Source organism: Alternaria ventricosa (assembly GCF_023758065.1).
Source record: "Alternaria ventricosa strain BMP 2768 chromosome Unknown scaffold_11, whole genome shotgun sequence".
Classification (NCBI taxonomy): domain Eukaryota; kingdom Fungi; phylum Ascomycota; class Dothideomycetes; order Pleosporales; family Pleosporaceae; genus Alternaria; species Alternaria ventricosa.
In genome coordinates, this window is record NW_026055691.1 from 517,637 (window position 1) to 532,746 (window position 15,110).

The following is a 15,110-nucleotide window of genomic DNA, read 5'->3' on the forward strand; positions in this document are numbered from 1 at the left end:
CCGCTTTCCTATTAAATATTGGGTGATAGTTGGTCGGATTTTACGTATCGCTCGACCTAAGCGGTTGTTAGTAATGCAGCGCAACATCTGTGTGATGTCCATACCGTATCTATCGAGGCCTGCAAGAAGCTGCGCGCCTCGAGACCAACCCAAACCTTGAGCATCGAAAAGTCGCCTCCACGAATCATCGAAGAGCCACTTTGTGCACCGAGTTGTCGCAGTATTGGTAGAGCACTAATGACGTTAGCAGACGACTTGATGCACGTTGTCGTATCACTTACCCGGCAAAGAGATCCAAGTTCGGGTTCAAGCTCCTTCCAATACCTTCCAAGAGGAGGATGCTAAGAACGACATTGACAAAGTCGCCTTCGAGGCGAACATGATGTGTTCGTACCATGGAAAGAACCTCGTTGAGGATGTCTCCAATCTTGATGTTGCCGAGAGCAAAAGTACGGCTCTTGACTCCGAGCACCAGATGTTGCATGCGCAAAGCAAATACTTCTCCATCAAGTACTGCATCTGGTTGTCTGCACCTCTCCACCATGAGATGACCTGCCTTGTAACCATCAAACTCGGCAACAGCCTTGAAGAGATCAAGGAAGTTGGCGCGGTTCTTCGCGTTGAGTTCCGTTACAAGACCTGTGTCGATAAAAATCAGCTGTGGTCGATACCCCTCGTTGTCAATCTCCTGCAGCTTCGCTTTCCACTGCTGCGGGTTCTTCTTGTGTGGTCGCAGACGCTCGAGTACCTCTTCAGTAACATCGAGCGACTCTTTGGGGCCGGTCGTGCGGTCCTCCTTCTTGGCGAATATTGAGACGTCCAACTGCTCAGGCTTGTAGAAACGAACCATGATGTTTCCCGGGTGTAGGTCGGCATGGATGAAATTGTCGATGAGGACCATGGTGAGGAACGCATCTAGACCTTCGTCTGCAATGTCCTTTTGGAACACTCCGCCTCCATTTTGTAGAAAGTCTTCCATGGGGATGCCTTGAGCGAACTCCTCGATAAGGACATTGCGTGTGGTGTAGTCAGTATAAGGGTATGGGAACCAGGCTGTCGTCCGCTCCTTGAAGTTGCGTCGGAAGAGAGTGAGATTCGCGGCTTCAATGCGCAGATCCAGTTGCAGCCTCATCATCTCGCCGAACTGTTCCACTTCGTCGGGAAACGACAGCCACTCCATAGTGGGTATGGCATTGATAACAGCCGCGAAGAAGCCCATGATGCGCAAGTCTCTCCGGACGATCTTCTCAATGTTGGGATGCAGAACCTTGATGGCAACATGGCTAGATGGTACCCTCGAGGGCGAGCTCTTGAGCGTCACATCGACATTCTTCTTGATCCGCCGCGCTAGATTGAGTTCTTCTCGATCGATGCTGTTGTCCTCCAGAGTCGCAAGGTGCGGCTTCAGCTTCGCCTTGTAAACCTGTGCTATGGCGCCAACGCCCAATGGCTTCTCGTCGAACTCCTCGAAGATGTCGTCAAAGCTCTGTCCGTCAAAAGCCGCCTCGATCGTTTGCTTCGTGACTTGTAATGTGTGCGCCGGGGCGTTGGAGTGAAGGGTCGACATGATTGAACACATTTCGGTTGGGAAGACGTCTGTTCGGGAGGCAGCCCATTGTCCGAGCTATCATGGAGTCAGTCTACTTGTTATCTTCCGAGTCTGACGTGACGGCACGCACCTTGATGAAGGCTGCACCAGCCCTCTCCATAGACCCGACCAAGAAGCCATACCACCATAGTGTCCCACTCCGCTCGTTGTCTCTATCCGGCTGTCGTGAACCAAGCCATATCGCAGGTATCGTCACGATGACCGGCACGAAGATGATGACGAGGTGGAGGAAGCGGAATCCGGTGGCTATGGGCTCGATTATGTAGTCCTCGATGAAGAAGTATATGCCTCGCCTGTACTTCGTAGAGTGCCTCAGCGCGTGGGGCACCTGCTCGTCGAGCTCCTTCCGCGACGCCTCCAGCATGGCCTCCTCATGCGTTTTCTCTCCATGGCCGGATTTGTCATTGGCGACGTCGACGAAGGCAAGCGGACTGAGTATCGCGCCGCCCGCAGCTCCCGCGGCAGCACCGGACCATAGTATCGTTCGACCTTTGAAGTTTGGAGTCGCAAATTGACGGCGGAAGCGGGAGGCGGCGGTGGATGGACGCGTGAAGGCGCGGGTTGCGAGTTTGGGCAGGCCTGGGCGACAGCATTGGCGACCAAAAAGGAACGCCGTCCTCATGGTACCGGGTGGTGGGCAGATGCGCGTACGGCGTCCATAAGGCAGGTAGCAATGCGCTGCTTGACCTGGCCCGCCCGTCGTGACGTCGGTCGGCGTAAATTCCATGTGACGCCGATCTGGCCGGGCTCCTCCGCGGCCACCAGCTGGAAGACACGCTGCCCCTCTCCTCCCACCACGCCCGTCACATCGCATGCCCCCCACGCCCGAGCCATGCGGTCCATTTCCAAGGTTCTGCTTCTTTCCTGCATGTGCAGTTCCGAGCAGGACAAGACATGTCGCACTAGTCGAGGCTATTTCCTGCCTTTCAATGCACTACCTGGCGCACCCGACAAGCACGGGACAGTTGTTGAAAGCAGATGATAGATATACAATTAATTACAATAGGGAAAACAGCCCCTTCCCGCCAGTGGATATCTACGCAGTAATGAAGCCCTCGAAGCCCTTGTCCAGTGCACTTCGCGTCATTTCGCTGTACAGTGGGAACCCGCCGGCGAAGTTCAACTGCTCTCGAATTTTTCCCGGCACGTTGTCACCCATGTACCATGACTTGGTCTGCGGGAACAGCGTCTTGTCCGAAAGTTCGGTGATCTTCTCTCGCCATTCCTTCTCTGCTTCGTGCGTGGCGTCACAGTAGTTGATGCCTTGCTCTCGAAGCTTGACCATGGCATCGACGATCCAGTCTCCCTGAACCTCAACGCAAGTGGGTCCGTTAGAGAACGCCGTTGGCCCCTGAGCTCCGTAGAGGAAGAAGCAGTTGCTACATTTCAGTCAGTATCTGCAGTAGCTGGAAGCACTTGAGAACTTACGGGAAACCGCTCAGGCTCATACCCAGGTATGAGTAAGTGCCGTTCTTCCACTTCTCAGAGAGCTCAACACCATCAACATCCTTCAGTCCCATGTTCTTCATACCACCCGTCACTGAATCGAAGCCGGTTGCAAGGGCGATGACGTCGAACTCGTGTAGAGTACCGTCAGCCAGCACAATACCCTTTTCGGTAACCTCCTTGATTGGGTTCTTGTTCACGTCGATGACCTTGTTCTCAGGCTTGTCGAGCATCTCATAGTAGTTCTGCTCCAGACTGGGTCGCTTGGTACCGAAGGCATGCGGCGGCTCGAGAGGTGCGAGGATCTCACGCTTCTCAGGATCCGTTATCCGGGCTCGCGTCTTCTTCGCCCAGAAGTTGTAGGCTTCGCGGTTGGCCTTGTTGTCGAACAACAGATCCTTGTAGTTTGCCTGCAGTTACAGTAAGTGTCTGCTCACATAGAAGCGTCATACCTATCGCTCACCAGCCAGAACTCGAAACCGCCGTTCTCCCACATCTTCTCGTAGAACGCCTCGCGCTCCTCGGGTGAGTCGTCGAAGGTGTTCTTCTCGATGTAGTCATACTGGAAGCCAGCGAACGTTGTCAATCTTTTCTTGAAGATTTCCTGGTATTCGCCCTGCTTCCGTCTGTCCTGCTCCTCCTTCGTAAGAGCTTTCTGTTGCATCGGAAGGCAAAGGTTCGGCGTGCGAACAAATTGGGTTATACTGGCGGCGGTCTTCGATGTCTCTTGGGCGATTTGAACACCTGTCGATCCAGTTCCAATGACGGCAACACGTTTACCCTTGACGTCTACTCCAGATGCTGGCCAGAATGAGCTGTGATGAATCTCGCCCTCGAACTTGTCCATTCCTGGCCAGTCGGGGAAATGACGCTTCGCCGCGAAGCCCAGAGCCAAAAGGAAATATTTGCAGCGCGCTGTCCGGCCATCTTCGGTCTTCACGACCCATTTTGACGAGGGTTTGTCGAACTGAGCCTCGACGACTCTGGTGTTGAATGCGCAGTCTTTCTTGATATCCAGTTTTCGCTCGACGTGGTCGAAATACTGTTGGAGCTCTTCCGTACCGGGGTATCTGCAGGACCAATTCCAGTCCTATCCGCCAATGTCAGTCTTCGTATAGCGATACGACAAGATTGTCACATACCTTCCAGATCTCAGGCATACTGTATTCATAGATGGGGACCTGGGAATCGACCCGAGCTCCGGGATAGCAGTTCCAGTGCCAGATACCACCAATGTTGGAACCAGCCTCCATGATCTTGCACTTGAACCCCTGCTGGCGAAGTTTGTGCATCAGGTAGACGCCGCCGAAGCCGGCGCCTACAATCACAACATCGGTCTCGAGCTCCTTTGCATAGTTCTCGTTATTCGGATCCGCCGCTTCGTTCGTCGCACCGATGTCTGTCCGGAAGTGAACCATTGTGGGAGGAGTGATTCTTGAATGAAGAGGAGGTTGGGAGACTGGAAAGCTACTGTCGATCCTTTGGATAGACACATCGTGGGCGACACACTCTCTATATATACGTCGACGCACGACATACCCCTCCTGCGCGGATCCTGCATGATCGCCACGCTATTCGCGATCCTGCCACCGTCTCGCGCCCGATAACCAGGGCGAATTGCGTTTCACCTGTGGACGCTGCCACACTCCAGTAACATTTCGAGACCACGTCGATCTTCTCTAGTATCCCATCCGACCGGACGCCCTAAGGGAATCAACGGAGATGTCGCGTGTGAAGGCCTGGCACTGGATGTGTCTGAATGCGGAAACACTCCGCGGCAACGCCACGCACAGGCGATCGAGACGGTTGCTCTCCGAATGTCTAGTTTGCGGGGTAGATACAGCTACCCCGGTACCCCGCATAACACCGTTTTATCAGGGCGAACATGATGCCGACGGAAACACCGGCTTGCCGATTATGGTAACTCGAACAGAACACATGTTGGTGATGCCAGAACTTTTCTCCAAACGTGGTTCTATAACGGCATCGTCACTCAAAGAGCAGCATTTGGAAACGATGTCGACTTCAAATCGCATGCAAGTGCTAGTATTCACCATGCAAATACATACAGAGTCAATGACTCGTGTTCGGGGTCGCAAGCTTCAAGCGCGATTAGTATGCACTAGTCTGCATCACATGGGACCAAATAAGCCCGACGATCGTATTGTCGCCTAGCCATTTCAGTGGTGTATAGGAATCTGGATGTCTCAACATGCGCAAATGCAGGGCATCCAGATGTTACCGCCCGGTCCGAAGGAAATCTGCGGAACCGCATCCCACAACGATCGGATTTGGACACATGCACGGACTCCTGAAGCTGCGCAGGCTGCTTATAGGACTCGGTGAAAGGGATTCATCTTCCGTTTTTCTGGACAAATGTCATCTTCCCATACATGCGATGCTAGTGGAGCTGGTCGCCATTATGAAGCACGAACGTGGCTTGAGAGTACATCTGTTGATCATCAAAGAAGGGGAGACTCTTGACATCACGAGAATTGCCAGACTTATCGTGGCACTCTGAACGAACTGCGAGAATATGACGCCGATGGAGCTGGCCCAGAGATGAAGTGGAGCTCCTGCTCCACTTCGTCAGAAAGTTTGAGTTACTATCCTGATCGTGATTCGGACGAGCTATCACTATTATGCCCGCCCAATGGTTTCTATCCACGATTGACTGAACCTCGCTGTTATGCTGCAGTGATTGAGCGGCAAGTTCATGTCACAGCTAGAGCCTCTTGATTCTTGACAAACCTCGCTAAAATACTACACACCTGCTGCGCTAACGCTCATCATAGGAAAATGTTCAAGCGATTGTACTCCAGACTATGCTGACTTTCCTAGCCTGAACCCCAAAGAGCTCCAGCAACCAAAACCGCTTTTCGTCAAACCTTACCTCCGCTGTCGGCGTCCAACTCGTGAGGATCCGAGCTTGCCAATTCCGCGGGAATCTGCTTTTCCTCACTAACCTCATGGCATGTGCCTCCCCTTGTCGCGTCCAAAGAAGAACCGTCCGCTTCGTAATAGACGGGCTTACTATGCTTCTTGTCCTTGTAGCGACGGAACAGGAAGAAGGCCGCGAAGGCTGAGGCCAGAACGACTACCGGAACAGTAACACCTGTGACTATCGCAGTTCTTCGAGAGGTGTTTTTGGGAGCCGGTGCCGACTCAGACGATGTAGTTGGTTCAGTTGAGGAGATCGGTGTTGTTGAGGTAGGTGTTGAAAATGCTGATTGCAGCGTCGATGCTGGAGAAGCAGAGGAAGATGACAGCGATGACGTTATTGATGGCATCGACGTCGTAGCGGCTGTCTTCATGTCAGCTTGTCACTTTCTGGGCCAACGATAACGAGCTATTCACCTGCGATCTCAGCTAACTTAGATCCGCCGATATCACAATAACTGCTAAACACCTCCAGCGCCGTCGTATTCTGCGAAGGGTCGTCTGGACACTGGGTCATAACATGAGCCCCAATCATGCTGGAGAATTTGGCAGAGCTCTCATAGCAGACTATGGGAAGGCAGAGCCAACGTCAGCGCATGTTTTGGACGTTGGCGACGTTCCATGACGGAAACTTACAGCAAGTGAACGACTGGTAGCTGCCACCATCTCCGCATCCCCACTTCATGTTACGCACGATAGTGGACAACTCGAGCTCGGCGCATGTTGCAAGAAGTGCGTATTCTTCAATCTGGTCAATGAAGATACTCGTCGGACCACTAGCGCCTACTATGCTGGTCAAGGCTAGGAGAAGAGCAAGAGCGGGAAAGACACGGCTTCCAAACATATTGGTGTATGCTAGTGTATCTCACTGGGGGTGTATCGACACGAGCTATCTTTCTCACACCAAGGAGGCTAAGGAAAGAGTTGTGGAGAAAGCTGGGTTGGCAGCGGACCGGCGTATTTTGTACGCAGGGCGTTTTCGCACATGTCGCAAATTAGCCCAGCCTTCCTTCGCTGGGAATGCCTGTCTTGATGTGATAGCAAGGGCATGTGTATGCACGTACTTGAACCCGAGACGGCTGAACTCTGATTGGACGCCCACGTACGCATAAATAGACTTTTACCTCAACACACCGGCAAGGCTGAAGAATTGTGCAGCAGCAACGCTGAAAGAGAAATGATCGGGGTCTGATAGCGGCAGGTGAGAACATGGCGTTCTCTTCGGTGTCTGCCATTGACTAAATCCGGCGGGTGCGTCGCCATTTATCTCTAGAGTTTCGACCGGGCCAATAGGGGCGGCCTTTGGGGCGGCCCAGCTGCATGCACAGCGTCCGTGGAGGTACTCCCGCAGCTGTCACGGACAGCCACCACAATCAAGGTTAGCTCACCCGCAAAGTTTCGATGAGATAAAATTAGCTGGTAATTTGAGGTGATGTCACGGCAAGTGTGGCTGGCAAGGCTGGCCCCATATGTCTCCCAACCATGAACACAGGCGCATTCGACTGTGTCCGGCCCCTCGCAAGGTTGACCTGGATATTCACCATGGCGTATATAGTCTTTGGGATGCAAAGCCTAAATTACTCACCAATTACTACCCACATCTGTTTATAACTCGTATACATCTACGCACCACCAACTTTCACGATGCGCAGCCTTGTGGCTATCACTTCCTTGCTGGGGCTATCGACCACAGTAGTCAACGGCTTGGTACCAACTCGCAGGCAAGCTTCGACTTCATTCGCAGGAAGTAATGAGTACTTTCTGCATGCGCTTTCTGCATCCGAGCAGAAGGAGTATGTTGAAACTCTTGCTGGATGGGGCGCCAAGGTCCTGAGGCTGTGGGGTGAGTAGCATTTGAACAGTCATGAATACCTTTGGAATAATTCTGCATCCTCTTCGCAGTGGACTTGAGGGAAGCTCTGCAGTACTGACGATCATTGTGCAGCGACGAACGTTGCCACAGGGTGCTTAAAGGGCAGCACCATCGAGAATGACGTGCCAGCTTTCGAAACGACAGTCGGTGTTTACGATACTACCGTTCTAGATAAGCTCGACGACACTCTCAAACTCTTGCACGACAACGGAATGAAGGCAATCATATCTCCTCACAACGCCAATACACTGGGGGGTAGCGCAGGGTGCGATGCATACTGCCAGAAGTATGGCGACGCACCCACCTTCTATTCTTCATCCGACGCCAAAGCAGACTATGACAACAGACTCAACGAGATGCTAAACTACCAGTCACCAAACTTTGGCAAAGCCTGGAAAGATATGGACGAGGTCATTATGGCTTTCGACCTCCAGAACGAGCCGCTGATCGGGCAGATCGACCTGTTGAACGCCAACGATCCGGATGACTGGCTTTGTGGCCGTGCTGGAGCATTGCGCAGTGCTCTTGGATCCTCCAACATCAAAGTTGCAACAGGCGGCGTCGGCGGCTCTCACTACTGCTGTGACCACGAGTTCAATACGCTGGAGAAGGCTATGCAGTGCGATGCCATCGACATCATCAGCATGCACGGATATATGAGCAAGGCGTCCGACTGGGCCTACTACATCACCGGCGACAGGGAGGTCTTGAGCGGAGCCAGAGCTGCAGGCAAGAACATCATGATGGAAGAGTGGGGTGTTTCGGTCGACTACCAGGATTCTTTTGATACGCAGGTTCAAGTGTTCAATGATGCTGGAGTTCCTTGGGTAAGCATGACAGGTACAAACACTCGATGGAAAGCATGCTAACTTACATTGTAGTTGTATTGGCAGATTGTTCCTGGCTTGGATGGCTCTGAAGCTGGCGCGCCCACCAGCTGTGGTTATGATAGCTTTGAGATTGGCTTGGGTAGCTCAAAGGGCGATGTCGCCGGAGGGATTGCTGCAGCGAACGCGGCTTCGGCAGCGCAATCTTGGGCGGGTTATTTGTGACAAAGCGAATTTGGCTCGCGAGTGTTTTCGTAGTTGCGCTTCCTTTCGTTGATGTATTTCTCCAATTTTGAAAGTGTAGGGTTTGGCAAGCGCGTGCCATTCCCTCGTGCCCCTCTTTAGATAGACTATGCCGTTCAGAAGTTATGAAGTAAGCGACCCATTCCACTGGTATAGGCCGTGTGTCCAGAGACAATTTGATCAAACCAAATGCGTTTTTCTCGGGGTTGTTGCAGTCATGGCGCTAGGTGGTGGAAATCTGTTCAGCTCAGGTAGCCTGTAGTTGAATCCAGCGGCTACGACCGCAGGCGGTCAAGATATGGAGATTGGGGCATACATGTAGGAAGTGATGCGATTGAGATCCGTAAGGCCTAGAAGCGATGATCAGAAGGACCTCGGGAGGCGCGTTGCACTTGCCAAAACTCCACGCACCATAGACGCGTCGACATGACGTCAAAAGGCCCACTTTTCTACTGGCGCGTCTCCTACGCGTGCGCGCACTCGAAGGTTGCGAAACCTCAGAGCGCGAAACGCATCCTCTAGGTCGCTGTAGTGCTCTGTCGGTCGTGTACTCATGACTCAACAGAGTCGAAAGCGGAACGAATGAGGCTCGGTATAAGTACTATCGAAATTTCTTCTCACATCTATTGCTGTTATATGGCGTACCCTTGCATCATGCAACCCACGGGGCGTTCGCCGTCTAGACGCCTTTGTGTAACGATTAGCGAGCGAAGGCAAACACAAATTGGCATTGAGTAATGCCAAACTGATCACTCACCTTCCAACTGTCTCACGAATATCGGCCACACGAAGAAATCGCGAAGTCACATCGAACTCTAAGAAAGTATGCCCTGGCGCGATGAGTGGCCCGTTGGATTGAATGGAGAAGAGTACGACGGCAAACATATTCTGACACTGGTGCGGGACAATGCTAGTCCCTTCAAAGACGTCTGGAACGTGCAGTTGCTCATCGATGAGATTGAAGAGAAGCTCCAAGTTGAAGTAACAGATATCCCGACTATCGATAAAGGCTCCAACAACTATGTACGTGTATGGCCATGGCTATTCTAGGGCCAGCTGATCTAGCCCTGCGGCCCAACGCGATAGGCTCGGCGGAGACGCGATCGACGCTCAATACCATTCTAATTCAGCTCGCTTGCCAACCATAGTTTACTGATTTGTGCTTAGGGATTCCATCTTCAGGTTCGTGATGGACCGGACTTGGTAGTTCGTCTATCTCGCGGCGACGTTAACATGCCGGATTTCGATGGCTTTGTCGTCGAGCGGCAGATCGCAGAAGTTGAATTCGAAGCAGCCACATATGACCTGTTGCGGGACGAAGCAGAAGTCCGCGTGTCTCGCCTGCTCTATCACCGCGCACCGGTTCTCAAACCGGGCCCTAAAGTCCAGATACCAGCAGATCTCTTGGGTCGACGCATCTTTGTGTTCGAACGATCAGACGGCACAAACAATGTGTGGAAAGCGCTTGATGCTGGGGCAAAGGTATGAGTCATTTTTCAAAGCGTTGAGATATACTAAAAGCTCTCAGACAAGTCTCCTTGATCAGCTCGCACGCATGCGTGCCGCTCTCTTCAAATATTGGCCACCCTCGGACTTTGCAGTCAAGTACCTGCATAGCCGTATCTTTGACTTCAAACCAGATGCTTTCACGTTGCCCGTAACGCCTACTCGCGAATTCTGGATACATGTAATACAGTCAAAGATTGAAGCTACAATCAAGAACGAAGGTGACGTGATTGGATGGGAAGATGACGAAGAAACCGTGGGACCTGTCGCACTGGCAGCGAAGCAATCTCTCCTCAAAGCGATACCACATCTACTACCGCAGGAGAGTTCCGACATCTTGTACAGGCTAGTGTTTGAGCACGGTGACTTTGGGATACACAACACTTCGATCATCACAGACGATGACCGTAAGCCCGGAGTCACGTCGCTATATGATTGGGAGACAGCATGCATCGTTCCAGCTCTACTAGCTGACCCACTTGTCGCGGCTGGTCCTGTGGATCTGATTACGAACGAGCATGCTGAGCCAGCTGTTACTAGGATACCTGGATCATCGACAGCTGCAGAACTAGAAGCATATGCCACCTGGTCGCGACATTACATCAAGGTTCGTCTGCACCGAATGCTGCTTACCATGATGGTGCGCTAACCCCTGGTACAATGAACAGGAGTTGTACACGCATGCGCCAGATTTCGAATTCGCGATCAAAGCGGGAAAAGATGTGCGCTACCTCTGGTTTGCGCTGCGCGACTGGCATGGTGGTGAATCCGAAAAATTCTTCGGCGACCTTGGAGCTTGGGCAGAGGCACAATTGAAGGATATGGGCATCCCGTGAGGTACTACCACCACGTCGGGCCTCTATGTGCACAATTTGCTATCATTCTGAGAGGGGCCTGTAGTGAATCGTGAGATATTGGTGTGGTCTGAGGGGAAAAGATGTTCACTTCATGACGAAAATGAAGCCAAAAGCATACAACAGCGGGAGTTCGTCAGTCATTGATCAGCAACCAATGCACTGCTCGGTTCGGCTGAGCGGACGCGACGCGATGCGATCACTATTCATTGAAGCTCAGGACAATTGACGAACGTCAGCGGGGTGGCAAAAGCTGTGCTCGGCGCGAAAAGAGCTCGCTTTGATCTTGTCAGGATTCTTGCGTCGCATGTTCAGTCGGTGCGTGAAGCACGCCCAGCGCGCCTATAGACTAGCTTCCTTCTGTAGGCTCGAGGCGCATCGCAGGAGGCGCGTGAAAATTCTTGTCGTCGTTTAACGCGTAGCCTGGACTGAAGCTTGACTGAGAGACACTGTGTGCTGCTGTTCTAGGAATTCGGAGTATTGCAGTAGTTTCGGCAGGTGCGGCCTTCGTGGGAGGTGGGGTGGCGGGGTAGCTGCGCAGGTGTCTACTATGAGTTTAGCGTGGCTGCTTCTGGTTAATACGGCGCATGCCCCCTGGGACAATCGCGCGCAGCAAACAATCTTGGGATCGCATGAGGACAATCCCCACTCCCACCATCACATTGAGGAGGATACTCATCATAAAGCCACGTCTCATCCAGCCCCGTTCATCAGGAACACCTGTGTGAAGAGCTACGTCTATCAGTCAGACTACAAGATGAATCCGGATACCAAGGAACCCCTATGCCCCGACTGGGTCGTTGTGAGTAGTTCCAACGTACAGTAAGTGTACCAGAGCTGGCAAGAAAGCATCAGATGTTGATTACTTGTTTATACAGCGTTGCAAACGATCGAGCCTGGTTCAAAACGTACACGCCCTTCAAATCAAGAGTGGATGTCTCTTCGTCACTTGACATAATGCCCATCTTCTGTCCCGTGCTGGGAATAGGAAGCGTCGAAATTCCGACAATACGCTCGCCTGATGGTTCAGGTGCATCCTCGCACGGAACCATCCTCCTCCGCGAGGTCTTGCACGCGCCTGAATCTATCTACAACTTTCTTGGGCAACCTCTCTTCTCCACAGATGGTTACAGCCTTGCGTTTGGTAGTGACAACCCGAAAGCTCTAGGCACTATCAAAGACCGCCAGGGCAAGGACGTCGCCTACCTTGACGCCGAGCACCCAAAGTGGACACCCAAAGTGCGCTGTGCGCCAGATGGATTTACGCTCGGTCCGTACGTGTTCCAGAAAGGCCATGGTGCGCCAGTATTCCTAGGTGGTCATTGGGACGAAGCCGAAGAGCGCAGGTGGCAAAAGTTCAAAGCTAGAAAAGAACAGCCCATAGAGACGACCACAGCAGAAGAACAGCCTGGCGAACCACAGTTGCCGAATATCTCCCCCCTAATAAACACAACCAAAGTTCCCTCGCGAAAAGACCCCTCAGGCTCAAGTGCGAAAGACAGAGAACAACCCACTTCAGGGCGACAACAACGCGATCACCTTCTTCTTCCAAAGCCTGCATTCTCTCACAAAAAGAAACGACGGGCTCCTCAACATCGACAAAGTGCACACCGGCAAGATGCTACATCCCACAAGGCTGAGGAAACCACTGCTCCTAGGAAAACCTATGGTTTACAAATTCTCGTTTTAATAACTGGTATCTTAGTAGCTTGGTGGACTATGAGTGGTGTTCGTGCGTGAGAGCTTCGTGGTGGATCGTGGGCTGGTGGGGCGAACGCGCAAAAAAAAAAACACTACCAACACGGTGCAAAAAAGAGCAAAAACATACAACAGCGCGTATTCCCCGGTGGTCACCCACCCGAGTACTAATGCGCCGGTATCATGCTTGTATATGGCTGAGCGGACGGGAAGCCTAATTCTCATGATCCTATGGTCGTATGTATCATTTCTGACATCTTCACATTATCTATACTCGAAGCTCGTGCATCGAGATCGCCAAAACGCCGCAGTACATCCGCAACATCCATGGTGTAGTACAACCGTCCATACATCAACAGAGCATGTACTTAGAAACCACTCTCTTCGGATCCCCCGCTTCTATTTGAGCCAGGGCTTCGCCGTGCATGTACCCGTCGATATAGACGTCACCCACGTACCTATACTCGTTGCGACGGCCTTCCGGGCGGAGCAGGATAGGTGTGGAGCAACCAAACGGAACGACAACAACATCCTTCGCTGTCATGTAGCCCGAACCCATACCAATCAGGCCGCCTGCTGTAATACACAGGCTTCGTCCCATCATACGGTTGCCGAAATGGTCTTGCAGGAAAGTGCGCCGTGCCTTGGGCTCGATGAGCCCTGTCGTACCCACATGGCGCTTGAGATCTTCGTCCATCGGTAAGCGAGGCATTCTTTCGCGTATCAGAGCTGCGAAGACGTGGTAACAGAGGTTGTGCCACATGTCTGACTGGCTCCAATCTGGCGGTATCTGTCCCAGGCACAGGGTCCTGCAGAAAGAGCTGTGCATTTGGTGGGTATCATTGCCTTCTTCTACGCTGAGTTCATGAAGAAGCATTGCGCGCCATTGCAGAAATGATGTTAGATAGTCTTGAGCAGCGCAAAATGTGCCTACGGCGACACCTGTTGCGGTAACTGTATCAATACTGATTGCGGAGATCTCAAGCTTCCGTCGTTCATCGTGGAACCAGTACCGTGCCTTAGTTGGGCCGTTCGCGTTGCTAGAGGCTGCAAAGTTGAGACTGCGCCCCAGGCCAGAGACTTCCGGAATGTGCGACCAATCCGGACACCAGCTGGGCAGGCCTGTAGAATTGACGTGCAGAGGGAAGTGTATCGCTTCGCGGATCACATCGAGCTTTTCAGTAGTCGAGATCAGGTGGTCGACAACGTCTGTGTAGACCGTCTTGACAGATTGGCTATAGTCGACGGGGAAATCGCGTTGTGTAGCGTCCGAGAGCAGACCTAGAATGCCAAAAACTTTGTCGCGTGGATTCTCGCTTAACTTCTTTCTGCATGCCCTCATTACCTCTAATAATGACTCGTCTCCAAGTTGCTTCAAAGCGTCGCGGTCTGGGAAGCTTGATGGTCCTTGGCGGATGTGTGGGTCGCTGTCTCTGCCCCAGAAGACTTCCGCTGCTTTTTGGTATACTTCCCAAACGAACGCCGAGGATCCGCAGTATACCATCTTATTGTCTGCGAGAAGGACCTCTTGAACGACTTCGTTGTGATCAGTACGAGATGGAAAGAGTGGGCTATCATCACTTACCCCAAAGTCGCTTCCAGTAGTCTCTCTTGAATAAGTTGAGGAGCGCCAATGAGTCTGGGTTACGGATGGATTTTATGTACTGAGGGTCAATCGAGTTGTCGGCCACTCTCTGGAGTAGTTGTAGTGCTAGCGCGCTCTCCTCATATTCAGGTCCTATCCAGATGGCCACTGACACTGCGCCGCTGTAGATCTGACCCATCAATCGAACTTGTGCAGCTCTCTCGTCTTTGTTGTGCTGGTCGATACAGAGAGCATCAACCCATACAAAAATGTCTTCTTTCTTTCGGCGCACCGCTCTCAGTGCATCGTGAAGGCTGACTGCGACAGGGATTGTTGCCCCTTCTAGAATTAGTGGTCTTGTATCAACCCCGTCGCCCCAGGCGTACTATGCAAGATCAGTGTTAGTGGATGTTTCGAGACTGCGACAACAACTTACCGAGATAGCAGTATATTCTGGGTGGCTTTGGAGCGATACATGAATAATTTCGCATTTTAGCTTCCACATTCTCTCCGGCAGGATCTTGACTAG

The 15,110-nt window shown here is 52.2% G+C and overlaps 7 protein-coding genes across 7 annotated transcripts; 3 read left to right on the forward strand and 4 right to left on the reverse strand.

The window, feature by feature from the left end:
- Positions 1-11: 11 nt before the first annotated feature.
- On the reverse strand, positions 12-2,231 carry J4E93_006664 (uncharacterized protein; the record flags this gene model as incomplete). Its single annotated transcript, XM_049344575.1, has 4 exons — positions 12-56; positions 105-234; positions 282-1,624; positions 1,680-2,231. The coding sequence occupies 4 exons, from the start codon at positions 2,229-2,231 to the stop codon at positions 12-14; spliced, it is 2,070 nt and encodes a 689-aa protein (XP_049198229.1).
- Positions 2,232-2,645: 414 nt separating this feature from the next.
- On the reverse strand, positions 2,646-4,473 carry J4E93_006665 (uncharacterized protein; the record flags this gene model as incomplete). The annotated part of the gene is made up of 4 exons (XM_049344576.1): positions 2,646-2,988; positions 3,038-3,465; positions 3,519-4,145; positions 4,198-4,473. The coding sequence occupies 4 exons, from the start codon at positions 4,471-4,473 to the stop codon at positions 2,646-2,648; spliced, it is 1,674 nt and encodes a 557-aa protein (XP_049198230.1).
- Positions 4,474-6,238: 1,765 nt separating this feature from the next.
- On the reverse strand, positions 6,239-6,839 carry J4E93_006666 (uncharacterized protein; the record flags this gene model as incomplete). Its single annotated transcript, XM_049344577.1, has 2 exons — positions 6,239-6,359; positions 6,676-6,839. The coding sequence occupies 2 exons, from the start codon at positions 6,837-6,839 to the stop codon at positions 6,239-6,241; spliced, it is 285 nt and encodes a 94-aa protein (XP_049198231.1).
- Positions 6,840-7,639: 800 nt separating this feature from the next.
- Positions 7,640-8,920, forward strand: J4E93_006667 (uncharacterized protein; the record flags this gene model as incomplete). Its single annotated transcript, XM_049344578.1, has 3 exons — positions 7,640-7,838; positions 7,941-8,695; positions 8,750-8,920. The coding sequence occupies 3 exons, from the start codon at positions 7,640-7,642 to the stop codon at positions 8,918-8,920; spliced, it is 1,125 nt and encodes a 374-aa protein (XP_049198232.1).
- Positions 8,921-9,763: 843 nt separating this feature from the next.
- On the forward strand, positions 9,764-10,426 carry J4E93_006668 (uncharacterized protein; the record flags this gene model as incomplete). The annotated part of the gene is made up of 2 exons (XM_049344579.1): positions 9,764-9,967; positions 10,106-10,426. The coding sequence occupies 2 exons, from the start codon at positions 9,764-9,766 to the stop codon at positions 10,424-10,426; spliced, it is 525 nt and encodes a 174-aa protein (XP_049198233.1).
- A 67-nt stretch (positions 10,427-10,493) lies between these two features.
- On the forward strand, positions 10,494-11,280 carry J4E93_006669 (uncharacterized protein; the record flags this gene model as incomplete). The annotated part of the gene is made up of 2 exons (XM_049344580.1): positions 10,494-11,051; positions 11,113-11,280. The coding sequence occupies 2 exons, from the start codon at positions 10,494-10,496 to the stop codon at positions 11,278-11,280; spliced, it is 726 nt and encodes a 241-aa protein (XP_049198234.1).
- Positions 11,281-13,348: 2,068 nt separating this feature from the next.
- Positions 13,349-14,780, reverse strand: J4E93_006670 (uncharacterized protein; the record flags this gene model as incomplete). The annotated part of the gene is made up of 2 exons (XM_049344581.1): positions 13,349-14,532; positions 14,582-14,780. 2 exons carry the CDS (start codon positions 14,778-14,780, stop codon positions 13,349-13,351), a joined length of 1,383 nt encoding a protein of 460 aa, XP_049198235.1.
- Positions 14,781-15,110: the final 330 nt, after the last annotated feature.